This window comes from Ornithorhynchus anatinus, chromosome X1 (assembly GCF_004115215.2).
Source record: "Ornithorhynchus anatinus isolate Pmale09 chromosome X1, mOrnAna1.pri.v4, whole genome shotgun sequence".
In the NCBI taxonomy this organism is placed as follows: Eukaryota; Metazoa; Chordata; class Mammalia; order Monotremata; family Ornithorhynchidae; genus Ornithorhynchus; species Ornithorhynchus anatinus.
The window spans coordinates 84,781,571-84,799,204 of record NC_041749.1 but is presented as its reverse complement, the minus strand read 5'-3'; the positions used below and the strand labels follow the sequence as shown (position 1 = coordinate 84,799,204).

Genomic DNA, 17,634 nt, shown 5'->3' with positions numbered 1-17,634 from the left:
AGGAGCGGAGCGTGCGGGGTGGGCGGTAGAAAGAGAGAAGGGAGGAGAGGTAGGAAGGGGCAAGGTGATGGAGAGCCTTGAAGCCTAGAGTGAGGAGTTTTTGTTTGGAGCGGAGGTCGATAGGCAACCACTGGAGTTGTTTAAGAAGGGGAGTGACATGCCCAGATCGTTTCTGCAGGAAGATGAGCCGGGCAGCGGAGTGAAGAATAGACCGGAGCGGGGCGAGAGAGGAGGAAGGGAGGTCAGAGAGAAGGCTGACACAGTAGTCTAGCCGGGATATAACGAGAGCCCGTAATAGTAAGGTAGCCGTCTGGGTGGAGAGGAAAGGGCGGATCTTGGCGATATTGTAGAGGTGAAACCGGCAGGTCTTGGTAACGGATAGGATGTGTGGGGTGAACGAGAGGGACGAGGCAAGGATGACACCGAGATTGCGGGCCTGCGGGCCGGGAAGGATGGTCGTGCCATCCACGGTGATAGAGAAGTCTGGGAGCGGACCGGGTTTGGGAGGGAAGATGAGGAGCTCAGTCTTGCTCATGTTGAGTTTTAGGTGGCGGGCCGACATCCAGGTGGAGACGTCCCGGAGTCAGGAGGAGATGCGAGCCTGAAGGGAGGGGGAGAGGACAGGGGCGGAGATGTAGATCTGCGTGTCATCTGCGTAGAGATGGTAGTCAAAGCCGTGAGAGCGGATGAGTTCACCGAGGGAGTGAGTGTAAATGGAGAACAGAAGAGGGCCAAGAACTGACCCTCTTCAGTGTAGGAAGAGGAGAAGGAAGGTAGGGGTGGGTGGGAAGGGAGTTACCAAAATTCATCAGTCAGTCATATTTATCGACTGCTTACTTTGTGCAGGGCATTGTACTGAGCGCTTGGGAGAGTACCACACGACGACGTAACAGACGCATTCCCTGCCCACAAGGAGCTGCCAGTCTAGAGGGAGGAGCTTACGGTCTTGAGTGCTTACCGTATGCAGCATTTGGGAGAGTGCGTGAGAGATAAGGAGTGCAACCTCTAGTGTCCTCTTACCTTTCTCTTCCGTCTTCCCTCCTTTATTCCTCTATTTTCTTCTCTTTTTTCATCTGCTCCCCTATTGCCAGATTTAATCCCCTGCATAACAGCCCCCTCCCCTGTTGGGGGATTGGGAAAAGTGTGCGAAAAAGCGAGGCAACTGTGGAAGTAAACGTGGTGTGTACACAGTGCCGAGGATGGACATAACTAAATACGGAAGGGCAATAGGGGGCTGAAGCCTTGATAAGAATAAGAATAGTCAGGGATGGCTTATTGGAAGACTTTGGATTTTAAGAGGGGTTTGAAGGTGGGGGAGGACTGAGGTCTGGCAGATAAGTGGGAAAGATCGGGAGTAGGTCCAGCCAGGAGGTGGGCTTGAGAGAAGCGAAGAATGTGATCGGGGAAGTGGAGGATGAGCAGAGCTGATAAGGTAGGAGAGAGCCGGTAGAGAGCCTCGAAGTCAGTGGTAAAGAGAGGCTTTGCTTGATGCAGAGGGAGACGAGAAACACTGGAGGTTTTTGAGGAAAAGGGGGACGTTTGCCGAGTGCTCGGTGTGGGCAGGGAAAGTCTCTTATACTGCTAGATTGTACTCTCCCAAACGCTAAGTACAGTGCAGTACAGTAAACACGATTGATTAAGTGATGAGCGGCATTTCAGGAAGATGATCTGGGCAGCAGCGAGGAGTGTGGAATTAAGGGGGAAGGGGGTGGAAGCAGGAAGACCAGCGAGGGGGCCTGATGATACAATAGTCCAATCATACTATGATGAGTGCTTGAATCAGGGTAGTGGCTGTATGAGTGGAGAGGAAGCCGTGGCTCCTCAGAATGTTTTCAAGGCAAAATTGGCAGGTTTGGGCGGTAGAGTGGATGTGCCAGCAGAGCGACGTGAATAATCAAGGGCGATACCCGGGTTGCAGGCTTCAGACACAGGGCGAATGATAGGTTGCCAGTGTCAGAGCTGTGTTCTAGGATAGCGGGCATCCCTGTTTCGGCCGTCTTGGTTAGGGGCTGCCACAGATTTGGAATGATTGCCCGCTCTTGCCGGCGTGACTCCGACTTCTCGCTCTGACTTCCTAAACCTTGGAGCGGCCTCGTCAGCCTGGTTCCTGTAGCGTTTACACGTGTATCAGTGAGCCCCAGATACACGTCACTAAGTTCAAGCTGGAGCCTTATCGATCACATTCCCGTCTCGCTGAGTCTGGTTTTTCAGAACATCCAACCCAAGGTGGAGGTTGCTAAATCACGGCCGAATATCCGTTGATCGCTGCGGTACTCGCTGCTTTAGTAAAAGCCTACTGAGTGTCTACCGACGGGCGGAGAACCTCAGGGTTCTCTGCCTTGAGGCAATTTTTTTAGTTCTATTTAATTTAAGCCTCCGTAATTTCATGACTCCTGGGCCCAAGTACAAGACAAAAAAAAAAAAAAGGACAGCAGAGCCACTCCCGTTATTGCTTAAAGCTCGACAGGCAGCCTAAAACAACCACCTTGAATGTGATTTGCCCCAAAATAATATCACAGCTTAACTCACTGTGAGCTGAATCCAAACTCTGACGCTGGTGGCATTGACAATATTATGAAGCAAGTGCGGTCCAAGAGAATTCTGGCCAAGAGTCCCTGCCAGCGGGAGAATAGGAAACAACAAGTTGTCATCATACTTTGAACGGTCCCGATTTTCCCCTTTCATTTTTGGAGTTGGTAAATGTGGTGACATTTCCTCTGGGTTCCATGTGGGAGAGAAATCATGCAGATGCCTCATATGCCTCATCCCCATCCTCACCTTTCAACAGCCGGCAGTGGAGCCACACTTGGGATCCTATCTGATCCCGTTGGGCCCTGCCTATTTACCCGGAACCATTTATTCGAATCCCCCGGGAGGATAACGGCCTTAGCTGGACGATTTGTTTCGGGGATAGCGCTAACTGTTCATACATTCCTGAGATGACCAAATAAAGTCTGTAAGGGCTTTTTTTTTTTTTTTTAACTCAGCGCACGTATCGTTGGTCTCGGGGGGTCAGCCTAAGCCTGAATTCCACCCGGAAATACAGGTCTGCACAGTAATACCTGGAGAATAATAGTTTACTGGTTTACTCTCATGTTCCCAACAACAGGCCTCCCTGGGCCCCTCCAAGGTTACGGACACGTATTCTTGGTCGTTTTGTTCCGGACACAGCACTCTCCCTGAGTGTAACGAATGCTTCCTTTGTCTCGTAGATTTCTACTTTGCAGTCTAACACCCTCGTCCGGAAGGTAAAGCGAACCCTGCCCAGCCCCCCTCCCGAAGAACCTCACCTTCCTCTTCCCAGCCAGGCCCATTCCCAGATGTACTTGCCAAGCCTCATCCAGAAGGGAATAGGAGTGCCGACTATTCAGGTGACCAAGGCCAGTCTTCTCAAGGAGCTGGATCGGGACCTGAAGCTAGTGGAGCACGAGTCCACCAAGCTACGCAAGAAGCAGGCCGAGCTGGATGAAGAAGAGAAGGAAATTGATGCCAAGTTGAAGTATCTGGAATTGGGGATCACCCAAAGGAAAGAATCTCTGCTCAAAGACAGAGGAACCCGCGATTACCCCTATTTGAGATGCCTCGGAGAGAATCGGGATTACATGTCTGATAGCGAACTCAACAATTTGCGCCTTTCCAACTACGAGAGCGGCAGCCTCCTCACGAGACCGAGTACTGCCCCAGCAAACCAATATTCTGACTTTTCAGCCACTCAGTATACGTCGGCCTCTTCCTATACGCCATATCAGTACCCTCCTGGGCAGGCGGCTCCCCCGGGCACTGCCCCTTTCCAAGCCAACCGTTTCCAGGCTCCCCAGTACCCCGTTGCCAGCACCGGGCCAGCTCAGAATGGCTTCCAGGCCAACCATGGGCCTACCTATCCCGCCCAGGGTACATACCAAGCTCACGGCTTCCCTCAGAGCGCAGGATTCCAGTCGGAACTTGGCATGCAGAGCCATCAGGGATTTCGGCCTTCCAATCACTACCAACCCCAGACGACATATCCAAACCAAATTCCTGGCCCGCCGGCTCAGAACGCTCTCTTTCCAGCCCAGGATGACAGTCATACTTCCCATCAGAAACCAAGGCAGACGTCCTTAGCGGACTTAGAGCAGAAGGTCCCTACCAATTATGAAGTGATTGCCAATCCCACCGTGGTGATTTCCTCAGCGACTTCAGAGCCCGCATACAGTACTCCTCCTGCGGCGACCAGCAGCTATGACCAGTATAAGGCATCAGACTCGAGGCCAGGCGACAGGAGCGGCGTGAGCCAGGGTCCCTCGGCCGGCTATTCTTCGGAATCGCTCTATACCAATCTGGAGCAGAATATTCCCCGCAACTACGTGATGATCGAGGACATCAGCGAGCTGACAAAGGAGAGCTCCGGAACAGAGAGCCAGAAGCCGGAGCCGCAGTCGCAAAGCGGCAGTGGCCGTCACAGCAAGGAGAAGGCTGACCTGATGGACCCGGAGGGGTTGAGCATGCCCTGCTGCTACTCCAAAGGAGAAGAAGAATCCGAAGAAGACCTCTATGACCACCACGGCTCCGACCATCGAGGGAAGGGCAGCTACCACCGGGGCTCGGAAAGCAACGGGAGGATGTCCGGGAGCGGTGGAGGAAGCGCTTATTACTACGGGGAGAATGAGTACAGGCACGCCCCTAGGGCCGAGAAACACGGGTCAGTCATGGGAGCGCAGAAGCATCCATCTAAAAACCTGGCCCCGGCTGTGGTATCGTCAAAGCGCAGCAAACACAGGAAGCAGGGCATGGAGCAGAAAATCTCCAAGTTCTCTCCCATAGAAGAAGCTAAAGATGTCGAGTCCGATCTGGCTTCTTATCCCACCACGACCGCGGTCAGCGGCAGCGTGTCCTCCAGGGGAAAGAAGTTTCAAGATGAGATCACCTACGGCCTCAAGAAAAATGTGTATGAGCAGCAGAAGTACTACGGGGTTGGGTCCGGCAGGGATATGGAGGAAGATGACAGAGCGTACAGCAGCAGCAGCAGCAGGTCCAGGTTGTCCTCCGGTTATGGCGGAGACAAGTCATCGAGCCATGACGTGAGCAGTCGAAGCAAGTCCTATGAAAGGGAGAGAGAGAGGGAGAGGGACAGGGACAGGGACAGGGACAGGGACAGGGAGAGCATGGAGAGATCTCAGAAAGTGAGCTCAAAGCCTTCTTCCCTGAGCATGTCTCAAAGCCGGGGCCGCCCCCCGATTCGCACGCAAGCCTCTGAGGAGGAAAGCCCCATCAGTCCTTTAGGAAGGTCAGTGGGTGTTTCCCGTTCTTCAGGGGGACCCCTCCCTCAGAGTACCGGGGAGAGCTGTTCGCAGTTCTGCTCCAGCCACTCGCTGCCTGACGTTCAAGAACACATAAAAGATGTGCCAAGGAACCATTCTTATAAACACGAAGAAGGTTACATCATGGATGATTCACACTGTGTGGTTTCAGACAGCGAAGGTAACGGCTATCTCTGGTGATTTATGACAGCGCATGTTCAAGCTTTTCCCGTGCAGAGACGACATGCGACCCGCATTTGCTTGCCCCGTGCCCGTATCTGGTCCCGCTGTTGGCTTCGGTTGTTCCGTGTTCGCATGCTCCGGTTTTGCCTCCTTACTGCCGATGCCCCGTCTCTGTCCGATACGGTGATATATTCACTTCCCTTCCTTCCTGTCTTTGGGGTCGGGGGGAGAGGGGGACGGGTCTCGAATCGGTGCTGTAATTTTTCTTTCCGCGTGTGGTAAGCTGCTTGCCTTCTTTTATTTCATTGCATGGCTTCAGCCTGGCCTCCGTTCACGATGCCCGAGCGAGAGATTGACTGTGATCTGTTTTTGGTTTCTGAAGCTTATCATTTGGGTCAGGAGGAGACAGATTGGTTTGATAAACCGCGGGAAGCTCGTTCGGAGAGGTTAAGGCACCACGGCGGCCACTCCTCTTCGGCCCAGAAACGGCCCCCGGTCAAACACACCTACCACGATTACGACGAACCTCCGGAAGAGGATATGTGGCAGCATGACGACGGCCCTCAGGCGCGTCATCCTTCTTCCAAAGAACACAGGCACCACGGGGACTATGGCAGACACTCCTCAGCGCCCCCCTCTTCCCGCCACCCGAGCGAAGAGCCGCCCCGGAGGTCATCGAAGCAATACCCCCGAGATCAGGGGCGCCACGAGCCCCGCCCACACTCGCAACCAACTTCTCAGAAGAAGGCCCAACCGGGGGACCCGAGGGCACAGCCCGGTTATCCCTCCGGCGCCTCGGAGTACGCTCCGCAATCCCGCCATCCGTCCGCTTACCACCATTCCTCAGAGTCCAAGAAACCACCGAGGCAAATGCCGCAGGGGGCCCCGGCTCAACAGCAAAAGCAAGAGCCCCCGCCCCATCACCCACAGCAGCAGCAAGCGAGGCAGCAGCAGCCAGGGCCGCAGCAGCCGCCACAACAGCAGCAGCAGTTAGCCAGACCACAGCAGCAGACGGCAAGGCAGCAGCAGCAGCAGACCGGCCACGGCCAGCAACCGCTTCAGCAGCAGCAGCAGCAGCAGCCGCAGCAGCCGCAGCAGCCGCCATCCCAAGCTAGGACCCAGCAGCAGGTGCTGCAGGGGCAGCCATCTTCACGGACGCAGCAGCCACAGGCCGGCCAGACCCAGCAGACGGGGAAACCGCAACCGAGCCACCATCCTCAAGCGGGGGCTCCGCAAACAGGACCGGTAAGGACAGGCGCGGGGTTTCCGTCACTTCCTTGATTCTCCACAGGACCTGTTCGGCTGCCCGGGTGACTTGGAGACGCAGCAGCCCAAGCTCCGGCCGGGAGACCCAGGTAAGCGAGGACGATGGGGGCTAATGTCCACTGAGCCCGCGCGACGTACTCGGCTGAGGGGAGCCGCCCGCCTGCGTTTGGCCCCGCGGCGCTCTACGAGGTCCGACTGTGGGATCTGCTCCTGCCGCGGGATCGTCCCGGGGCGTGGCATGAAGCCCCCGCAGGGCCTCGGGAAGCACGGTGGCTGCTGGTGCCTTGGACCCTAAGGCACGAGGAGCCTGAAATTCTGCTCTTCTGATGTTTCATCATGCCCCCTGAGTCTGCGTCTGTGTCTCCGGGCCCTTCTCCCCCCTCGTAGCCTTAGATTGCGAGCCTTCGGAGGGACGGGGACCGTGTCTGATTTCCACCCGCGTATTCTCTCTCGGTGTTTAGTACAGTTCTCCGCACACAGTGAGTTCTTAATAAATGCTATTCCTACTACTGGGGCAGAGGCAGCAGTTTAGGAAGAGTTCCTGGATTCTCAGAGTTTTCTGCAATCTGAGGAGGAGAAGGTGGCAGATTTTCCTGGTTCTACTGCTGTCTCTCTGACATTCCCCATTCCCCACTATCACCGTTCCCACTCCCAATCTCCTCCCCAACTCATATAAACATCAGGAACCCGGGATCCTCCGCACTTGGATCTCCACCCTTTGGGTATTTGGTATTCACCCCACTCAGCCCCAGGGCACTTGCTTACGCATCTGTAAATTATTCATTTCTGTTAATGCCTGTCTCCCACTCTAGACTGTAATCTCCTTGTGGGCAGGGAAGGTACCTACCCACTCTATTGAATCGCACCCTCTCAAGCGCTTAGCACAGTGCACTCGGTAAGCGCTCGGTGAACGCGACCGATTGATCCTCAAATTGCTACCTCCGCCATGGGACCGACGCAGCCCATCCCGGAGCAGGGAACGTGTTCTCCAACACCCAGGACACCAGACACGTTACTCACACCCAGTGAACTCAAAAATCCAGGGAAATCTATAGCTGCTGTAAGAACCAAGTATCTGTAGGGAGGAGTCATGGAGGTGTGACCTCTTGCCCAGTGGAAGCTTTCTAAACCGACTCCATCTCTATTTTGCAGGGCTAGGCCGGGCAGAGCTGGATCAAGATAGGCCAGGGCAGGGACTGGGCTGGTGCACACACACAGCATCCTCCACTCACTGGGAGAAGGGCTGAATGGGTTGGTGTTCCTGGTGACTCCCTCAGCCCCTCCCCGCCCACCACTAATCCTCAACCTATTCATCGCCTCTAGCCTTCCCCCACGGCGAACGGCCCGGCCTGCAGGATTCATCCCCGCACTGTGCCTGGCTTCAGCACACAGACAGCGCCCCGGTTTCCAAATAGGATCCTGAAACTCGTGCCTGAAATCGGAAGAGTACTGGGTTGGACAGGAGGTTCCTCTGCCCCTACAGGTCCACCTGAATCCTTTGGCCCCTCAACATGGGAGTCTGTCGGACTCCCTCGTTGGGCTCTGCAGCAGGGACTCGGTTGTCTTAGGGAAGTGTTCTCCGACTCTCCAGGCCAGTCTTGCAAAGAGGTAGGGGGCATTCTTACATGCAGGGACCTTGCTGTTTGGGTGCTTCTCCCATGCCCCCTCCTACGGATCCCTTAACTGGCCATCCCCGGCGAACCGCAGAGCCACCCCGGCACTGTTCCGGCTTTGCCCGACCAACCCATGGTCCCTTGGCTTTTTCCAGACAGCCACTTCCCGCGTCCATCTATGGCCAGAAAGGAATGGGGGGGCAGGGTAAGCACACCCATGTTCCCTCGGGGGCGGAACTCAGATTGCCATCCGGGGAAGTTGCGCTCACGGAGGTGCTCCGTGACCATGTTGTGGAAGGATTTCTCAGGCGCGCTTCAGGGATTTGATCGTCGAACTTGCCCTCCTTTGTCTGTGTTTCCTTCCAACGCCAAGTTTGTGTTTTCGGGGGTGTGGAGCAGAGACACCAGGCTCTTGCGATCACTCACTCTGCTTTTACCGTGGGCTCCGTGGTCAGCCCCGACCTCGCCGGCGGGGGGGGCGGGGCGGCTGGATCCGATTGCCCCATGCTGGCTAAATGTCCCTTTTGTTATTGCAGCCCAAAGCCGAGCAAACGGAGAGCTCCAAACCAACAGCAAAAGTGCCACAGCAGGGGAGACCGCCCCAGATGCAACCCCAGGGACCTGCAGGAACAGGTTAGTATCAGCTGGTCTTGATTATCCCAGACCGTCATAGAACCCACCTAGGCAGGCAGAGCCCTTTCTCACCGACCAAGTTGCCAGCCACCTTTTTATCAGTCCCTCAGGTTGAACGGCGAGCGGGCAGACGGTGATTTACTCTCAGACCTTGGCTGGATGATTTTTATGGGGACATTGTCAAACTCCTATCAGCTCCGAGCAGATGAGAATCCTTCCAACGATGGAGCTAAGTCTCTCTTGTCAGAGAAGGCACAGGGAGGATGACAATAAACTTTATCCTGTCTTGGCATATTAACTGCACAAATACAAGATGAGGAAGGACTTGCCAAGTGCAGCTACTGCTAACAAAAGACCTTAGGGGGTCTTAGCGAGCTGACCGTGAGTCAGCGAAGGAGCACTGTGGCTAAAATAGCATAAGATGCATAAACGGAGTAATTTTCATGTTGCATTCCGCAGCTGGTCAGACTCTTAAAAGCAGAGGGGTGGGCTAGGTGACCTCTCGAGGTCTCTTCCAGCTCAAGAATTTCATAATTCCAAGACGCATACTGATAAACCTCTTCTGTCTAGTCGAGGAGTGCCTACACTGACAAAGTGACTCCATTCAAATGACGGCGTCTCTCCTATTTATCCTTCCCGGGATTTAGATCCAACAGTAACCGTCTGCTCTACAGATGGATTTGCATTTGGATTCACAAGACAGTGCCTCTTCGAAGGTGGGGTTGGGAAACCGGCCGGCAGCTTACCTTGTTCGAAAAGATCCAGAGTCTTTGGATTCCAGGTGTAAATCCACTTGAAACCTCTGTTTTCGAGGCAGAAGCAAGATGCTGCTCACGTGTATAAATCTCGGGTTAGGTGGTTATCAAGAATAGTAATAATAATCATAATTTTTAAAACTGTAATAATAATGGGAATCTTTGTCAGAGAGATGGACTGTGGCATGTTGAAGGACCTTCAAAATCACTCCGAGTCAAGGACCAAGTTTTCGTCATCCAAAGCAGGTTATCCAGGCCAACAAATTGCATTTCTGCCCCACCATCCCCCTCCGCCTGGATGAAAATATGTCCATTTCAGTAATCAGATTTCTTTTCATAATGGCCTACTTCTGATCTTCTATGTTTTGCCATGTTGCTGTCAACTCAGGATATTTAGCTATAAAACATGGATACAGAGCTGTTCTGTCTCCTGTCATCTTGGTCTCTAATTGGGTGATTTCAAAATAACACCGGACCCTCTTCTCCCATTTGAGCAGCAACTCTCCCTCGGGAACCCGGGGAAAAAGCGAACTCGCTCCACGTCCTCTTCCATTGTCTGTTTGAAGGGGCTACGTGCCTCCTTCCAAATAGAGAATCACTCAGACTAGCAGTGGGTGACAATGCTGGCTACTCTATCCTCTCCAGTTTGACTCTGAACCCCTGTGAAGAAATATCACAGAGGGAGCAAGTCACCGGGAACCACGCTGACTCGTCCTGGATCATCCCGGCGTACGCTACCGATTCGGTGCCCTTCAGAGCGTGCCCTGGACCAGGAAGTAGTGTGATATCCTCGAGTGGCACTTGGCCTTCTTCCCTCCCTGCCACTTAAGTCCACTTAGGTCTCCCTTCGTGGACTTAAAACAGCCCGTTCTCCCCCTGTGCAAAGGCGTAAATGAAAGGCCGTCTAACCCTTCCCATTCAGGAGAGTTCCCCAGCTCACTGCAAAGCGTGCTTGGGAACTGTGGACAAAAAGGCAAGCTCCCTCCACCTTCTTCCATGAAGCAACATACACCTCCCTCGGGCAAAGAACCACTCCCTCGATGGGAAATGTTTGCGCCATCATCATCTCTGTGCTCCCCCCACCCGTTGTGCCTTTTTGAAGAGACGTGTTGATTCATTCAGTAGTATTTACTGAGCGCTTACTATGTGCAGAGCACTGTACTAAGCGCTTGGAATGAACAAGTCGGCAACAGATAGAGACAGTCCCTGCCGTTTGACGGGCTTACAGTCTAATCGATGATGAGGTATTTGTTAAGCACTTATTAGGTGCAAAGCACTGTTCTAAGCACTGGGGGGAATACAAGGTGATCAGGTTGTCCCAGTGGGGCTCACGGTCTTAGTCCCCATTTCACAGATGAGGTCACTGAGGCACAGAAAAGTTAATCACACGGCTGACAAGTGGCGGAGCAGGGATTAGAACCCATGACCTCTGACTCCCGAGCCCAGACTCTTTTCACGCCGCTTCTTGTGGCTCCACTTGAGGAGGCTGAAAGCGGAGTGGAGAAACGGTGACTGCTGTGACATCGGAATCACTGAAAGACTTTTATACCCACTCCCCAGTATGGCTCTATGTCACCCCGGAAGGCACCTCGGGCAAGGGGTTTTTGGGGGTTTTCTTTTTTCTTTTTTTGTGGTATCTGTTACGCACTTGCTATACGGCAAACACTGTTCTAAGTTCTGGGATCGGTACAAGTTAATTAGGTCAGTCACAGTCTCTGCCCCAACTTGGGGCTCTCGGTCTAAGCAGGAGGGAAAACAGGCACTTAATCCCCATTTTACAGTTGAGGAAATCGAGGCACAGAGAAGTTAAAAGTGACTTGCCCGAGGTCACCCAGCAAGCAGTTGGCAGAGACAGGATTAGAACCCAGGTCCTTCGACTCCCGGGCCCAGTCTCTTTCCACTAGGCCATGTTGCTTCTCGGGGGGATCACCGAACAGCTTAGCACCATCCCCAGAGCTGGTGTACAGTGCCCCACCAACTACCGTCTAAGTCTTTATAGGCATTCTTCAGCAGAGTTGAGGTGATCCAACCTCTAACCAGGGGGCGAAATCTGACCCGTCAGTATTACCGTTTCTCCTTCTTGATCAGTGAAAGACACTCGGGGCCTGAAACAAACACTTAGAATCGCAATTTTGGAAAGTATAGCTATACGTTCTATCCCAACACGAGATAAACTACGCAGCTGAAAAGGGCTCATAATCAATACAATTACTCCTATTACTCCCCCCATGGGTTAGCAAATGGCACATTTGTGGATTACTTTTTCCACCCTCAAGGCCGGGGATTGGCAACCCTGGAGGTTTATTGTAGGCCAGCCCAGTTGGTCTTGAGATCAAGCATCTGGGCTTGTGGAGACGAAAACAGCCGGTCCAAGGTAGAGCTTCCCCTTGCGTCCCTCCTGATCGGTCCAGGGCTTTGAACACTTGGCAGCTGATATCTGGGGTGCTGCGTATTTTGCAGCTCTCAGCCCTGTCACCGATCTACTTGAAATCTGGGGGTTCCACTGAGGTCTTCCAAGCCAGCAGAAGAGAGGAGGGACAGGATTCACAGAGGGGCAAAATCCGAAATATCCTCTGTCACACAAGTCAGTGCGTTGACTTGTCCATTCTGTGTTCATGCGATCGTATTTCTTGAGCCCTTACTAGGTGCAGAGCGCTGTACTGTATCTGGGGTGGGCTGAAAGGTGGCACGGGTGGTTTTTTTCCTCCTCCACATCTTGGCTCTCCCAATGTGAGCATCGTATGCAAGGCCGTGTGTGGCTTGCCCTGTATGGAATCCATAATTTCATATCCATAATTTATTGATTTATGTTAATGTCTCTCTCCCCTTCAAGACTGTAAACTTGTTGCAAGCAGGGAATGTGTCTACCAACTCTGTTGTATCGTAGACCGTGAGCCCGTTGCTGGGTAGGGATGGTCTCTCTCCGTTGCCAAATCGTACTTTCCAAGCGCTTAGTGCAGTGCTCTGCACACAGTAAGCGCTCAGTAAATACGATTGAATGAAAGAATGCTCTCTCAAGAGCTCAGTACAGTGTTCGGCACACAAGTCAGCGCTTAATGAATACCATCGACTGGTTGATTGATGATGAAATCGTGGCAAGAGCAGGCCTATCTATTGTTTTTAAGGGAAAGCTCAGTCACCTTGGGTAGACAGGCTAACTGCCTGCCTTAGTTGCTGTTTTCCTTCTGTCCGTCGACCAAAAGGCGACGGTCAAATTTACATCATTAGAATCGTTGACTTTCTTCCCGCAGGCATAAAAGTGGGTCAGAAGCCTGGAGGCGTTCCACCAGCTTCTGGAGCCCCCACCGGCCAGCCCGGAGTTGACGGAGAGAGTGTGTTCTCCAAGATACTTCCTGGAGGAGCAGCAGAGCAAGCAGGCAAACTGACTGAAGGTAGGCACCACGCAAACTCCCTGTGTGCCGGACAGAAGCTGTGCAAATTTCCATTCCTCTGGGGAGAAAGGGGACCGTATTCTCCCATTTATCGGGCGCTAGTTCTTGGATCTTCAACACATTTACCCCAGTGGCTCGGAAAACGTTTGATCATCTGACGTCCTACTTAGCTCTACCGTCCCAGTGTGAAACCCGGACCGAGACGCGGCGGATTCAGAATGCTCTGACTTCCACAGTGTCATGCGGGTGGCCACTGATGGCACTCGAGAATAATAGGCGCCCCTTTGCCAGCCTGGAGACAACAGACGAAACGGTGTCAAAAGGATGCAGGAAATGGTTCTTAGCGAAAGTCCACAGAACCTAGAGTCCATCACCCGGGGTGGATCTCTGAAACCCCTCCCCCTGTTACAGAGCCCCCGGTCCCTGTCAACCCAGACGCCGCTTCCGTACCATGGGACTTGAGGGCGGGAGCTGAGGCCGAGGGAGGCTGGGCGTTCTGAATGAAAATACCAGAAATAATAACAACCGGTGCCGCGACAGTACCGGACGAGGCCAGACCGGCTGAAAACCGGGAGATCTCATGTAAGACGAGATGTCTGGCCACCCTAGGTGTGATTGCACAGTGACCATAGCGACTGTAGGGCTGTTGTTAGCTGTCGTTGCAGCTGTTAGCTGTAGAGCTGTTAGCTGAGAAGAAAGCAGTCCGACCCTTACAGGTCCGGCCCGGGGCGGCCGAGGTTTGGATCTTGACCGCAATGGCAGGGAGAGGCACGTCTCCCTCTCTGACCCTCAGGACGGCGATGGCTCATTATTAAAGCTCTGAATGGAAAACAGAAGGTGGTAGAAATAATGTGGAGGTAAGAGCCAAAAAGAAAGGAAGCGGCCCGGAGTCCTCCGTTCATAGCTTCCAGGCCAGATGAAGAGGGAGCTGTCAAAAGCGGTAGCAGCTAAAGTCTTGGATTGAGCGAAGGGTGGCGGGCTGTGGAGAGCTGAAGCCGGTGAATGGCAATTAACATTTTTGTGGAGCCCCGCTGCATGATGGATTTTCCCTGAAGGAGGCTGCCTGTTGTATATACACAGAGCGGCTGTAAAAACTGTGAACCTTAAGGCTCTTTCTAAGTGAATAGATAAGAGCATGCAAGAAAGGAAAAGGAAGTATAATGGTATATGGTGTTGATTAAGCATTTAGAATGCGCCAAGCAGCATGGCCCAGCGGCTAGAGCACGGCCCGGCCCGGGAGTCACAAGGACCTGGGTTCTGATCCCAGCTCCGCCCCCATCTCTCTCCCTCTCCGCAGTCTCGCATCTCCTCTTGCCTTCAAGACATCTCTGCTTGGATGCCCTCCCATCACCTCAAGCTTAACATGTCCGAAACAGAGCTCCTTATCTTCCCACCCAAACCCTGTCCTCCCCTTCACTTGCCCGTCACTGTGGGCGGCACCACCATCTTTCCTGTCTCCCAAGCCCGTCACCTTGGGGTTATCCTCGACTCCTCTCTCTCATTCAACCCACGTATCCAATCCATCGCTAAGTCCCGTCGGTCCCACCTTCACAACATCAAACTGCTATCATGTTAATACAGTCACTCATCCTATCCTACTTAGATTACTGTATCCGCCTCCTTGCCGACCTCCCAGCCTCCTGCCTCTCCCCACTCCAGTCCATACTTCACTCTCCTGCCCAGATCATTTTTCTACAAAAACATTCAGGACATGTCACCCCACTCCTCAGAAAACTCCAGCGGTTGCCCTTCCGCCTCCACATCCAACAAAAACCCCTCACCTTTGGCTTTAAAGCACTCCATCACCTTGCCCCTTCCTACCTCGCCTCACTACTCTCCTATTATTACAACCCAGCCCGCACAATTCACTCCTCTAATGCTGACCTTCTCACTGTGCCTCGATCTCGCCTATCTCACCACCGACCCCTCGCCGTGTCCTGCCTCTGGCCTGGAACGCCCTCTCTCCTCAAGTCCGCCAGACAATTACTCTCCCGCCTCTTCGAAGCCTTACTGAGGACACATCTCCTCCAGGAAGCCTTCCCTGACTAAGCCTCCTCCCTTTCCTCTTCTCCCACTCCCTTCTGCATTGCCCTGACTTGCTCCCTCTATTCTTCCCCCTCCCAGCCCCACGGCACTTATGTACATATCCGTAATGTATTTATTTATATCAATGCCTGCCTCCCCCCTCCCTGTAAGCTCGTTGTGTGCAGGAGATGTGTTTATTGTTGTGTCGTACTGTCCCAAGAGCTTAGTACAGTTCTCCGCACACAGTAAGCACTCAGTAAATAAGATCGAATGAATGAATAGACTCGTTGCTGTGTGACCTTGGGCAATTCACTTAACTTCTCTGTGACTCAGTTACCTCATCTGTCAAATGGAGATTCAGACTGTGAGCCCTATGTGGTTGAGGGACTGCGTCCAACCTGATTAGCTTGTACCCCAGCACTCAGTACAGTGCTTGGCACATAGTAAAGACTTAACAAATACCATTAAAAAAAAAACCACTGTGCTACACTGTCGGCGCAGGTATAATACGATCAGATCAGTCACGGCCCCTGTCCCTCGTGGGGCTCACAGGCCAACGGGAAGAGGGAACGGGCAGTCCGTCCCCATTTTGCAGGTGAGGAAACCGAGGCGCAGAGAAGTTGCGACCTGCCCCGAGTCACACAGCAGGCGAGTGGCGGGGCCGGGATACAGGGAAAGGAAATTGAGGGGTGGGGGAAAAGGCCCTGCATGAGTTCTGGAGAGTGGTGCAGAGGGCCTCTCCAGTGAAGGAGGTGATCAGGGGAAGAGTCCAGAGAGTAGAAGACGAGGTAGGACGGAAAGAAGCTGGTAGTGCCTGTACTTGTTTAGAAGTTTTTTGAGGGGAGGGGTATTTCAGGCTGGGGGGGTAAAAAAGGAGGGATAATAATAATAATAGTGTTGGTATTTGTTAAGCGCTTACTATGTGCAGAGCCCTGTTCTGAGCGCTGGGGTAGATACAGGGTCATCAGGTGGTCCCACATGAGGCTCACAGTCTTCATCCCCATTTTCCAGATGAGGTCACTGAGGCCCAGAGAAGTGAAGTGACTTGCCCACGGTCACACAGCAGACAAGTGGCAGAGCGGGGAGGGGAGGGGGGGGGGGACAGCCATCAGTAGCTGAGGGCTGTTCGTATACGTTAGGGATGAATATTAGGAATAAACGAATGACCACTGAACGTCTCTGCCGCGGAGACAGGGCGGGAGATGGTCACCGTGAGCAGCGTCAACGTGAGTCTCGCTCTGCCCTCTGGCGGTTTAATGGAAAGTCGGACGACACAGGTTTGAGGCGGTTGCAGAAACTCAGGTCACGGCCTGCTCAAGGTAGGAGATGTGTCTGAGGCTCTAGGCTCTCTCTGCGAAGTTAAAAAAAAAACAACCCCAAAAATCACTGGCCGGATCTAAAAATGCGCTCGTCCCCGCCGTCCGGGTTTCTCCCACTCAGAAAATAGGAGATTCCGATGAAACGATTTCCAGCGAGAGTAATAGTCAATTTGGGAAGAGATCCAAAACAGTAATAACAATAGTGTTGGTATTTGTTAAGCGCTCACTATGTGCCGAGCACCGTTCTCAGCGCTGGGGTCGATACAGGGTAATCAGGTTGGTCCCGCGTGAGGCTCACAGTTAATCCCCATTTTACAGATGAGGTAACTGAGGCACAGAGAAGTTAAGTGACTTGCCCACAGTCACACAGCTGACGAGTGGCAGAGCTGGGATTCGAACTCATGACCTCTGACTCCCAAGCCCGGGCTCTTTCCATTGAGCCACGCTGCTTCTCAAAATAATGACCGAGCCGGCCTCCCCCCCCCCCCCCCCCCCCCCCCCCCCCATTTCGGTGGCTCTCTTTTTCAAGATCTCAGAAGACGGAGCACGGAGCACTGGACGTTCAAGGTTGGGGAAGTCACGGAGTTTTCTCATCTTACCGTAGCCTTCCCAAGCATCCGGGTCGGCTCGTGGCGGTTTCCATTCCCGTATGCGGAATGAAAATGAAAACGACAGCTCCCCTCTCAGTTCGGTGAAAATTGTAATTCTGTTGTGGTAGGAGGGAAAATGGCAAGTGTAAAAAGAACGGTAATAACCAGGGGCTTAACCTTAAATCAGAGACAGATCCAGGTTCCAAAGATGGAAAATGGAGAGCTATATTTCTGAGTGGGCCAACTGGGCTACTAGCATGGATTCACGGGCACCCACACCCAAAAAGCCTCATGTTGGGGTACTGCGGTAGTCAGAGGTTCAGGGTGAGCGTCTCCCACCCCCAACACAGAATGTGTACAGTGAAATGATTTCTGATTAAATTACTAGTGTATCTGAGAAGGAGGGGGGCAGGAGTAATGATTGAGTTGGACCTGGCCAGTTCAGTGTGGGGTTGGGTGGGTGGGTGGGTGTTATATCAAGTCCAGAAGGAGCTGGGTGTTAGAGGTGGCTGGGGCTGGGGAAATAGGGGAAAACGCCGGGGGGTGGACGGTTTGATGGTTCAGCCATTTTCCACCCTATTG

The 17,634-nt window shown here is 53.2% G+C and overlaps 1 protein-coding gene across 1 annotated transcript in view; it reads left to right on the top strand.

The window, feature by feature from the left end:
• BSN (bassoon presynaptic cytomatrix protein) overlaps positions 1-17,634 on the top strand; it is a 229,720-nt gene that overhangs the window by 194,906 nt on the left and 17,180 nt on the right. Inside the window, exons 5-8 of the mRNA XM_029051105.2 lie at positions 3,213-5,457; positions 5,842-6,704; positions 8,875-8,971; positions 12,978-13,118. Of these exons, the coding sequence (XP_028906938.2) occupies positions 3,213-5,457; positions 5,842-6,704; positions 8,875-8,971; positions 12,978-13,118 (3,346 nt within the window). The remainder of the gene's footprint in view (positions 1-3,212; positions 5,458-5,841; positions 6,705-8,874; positions 8,972-12,977; positions 13,119-17,634) is intronic.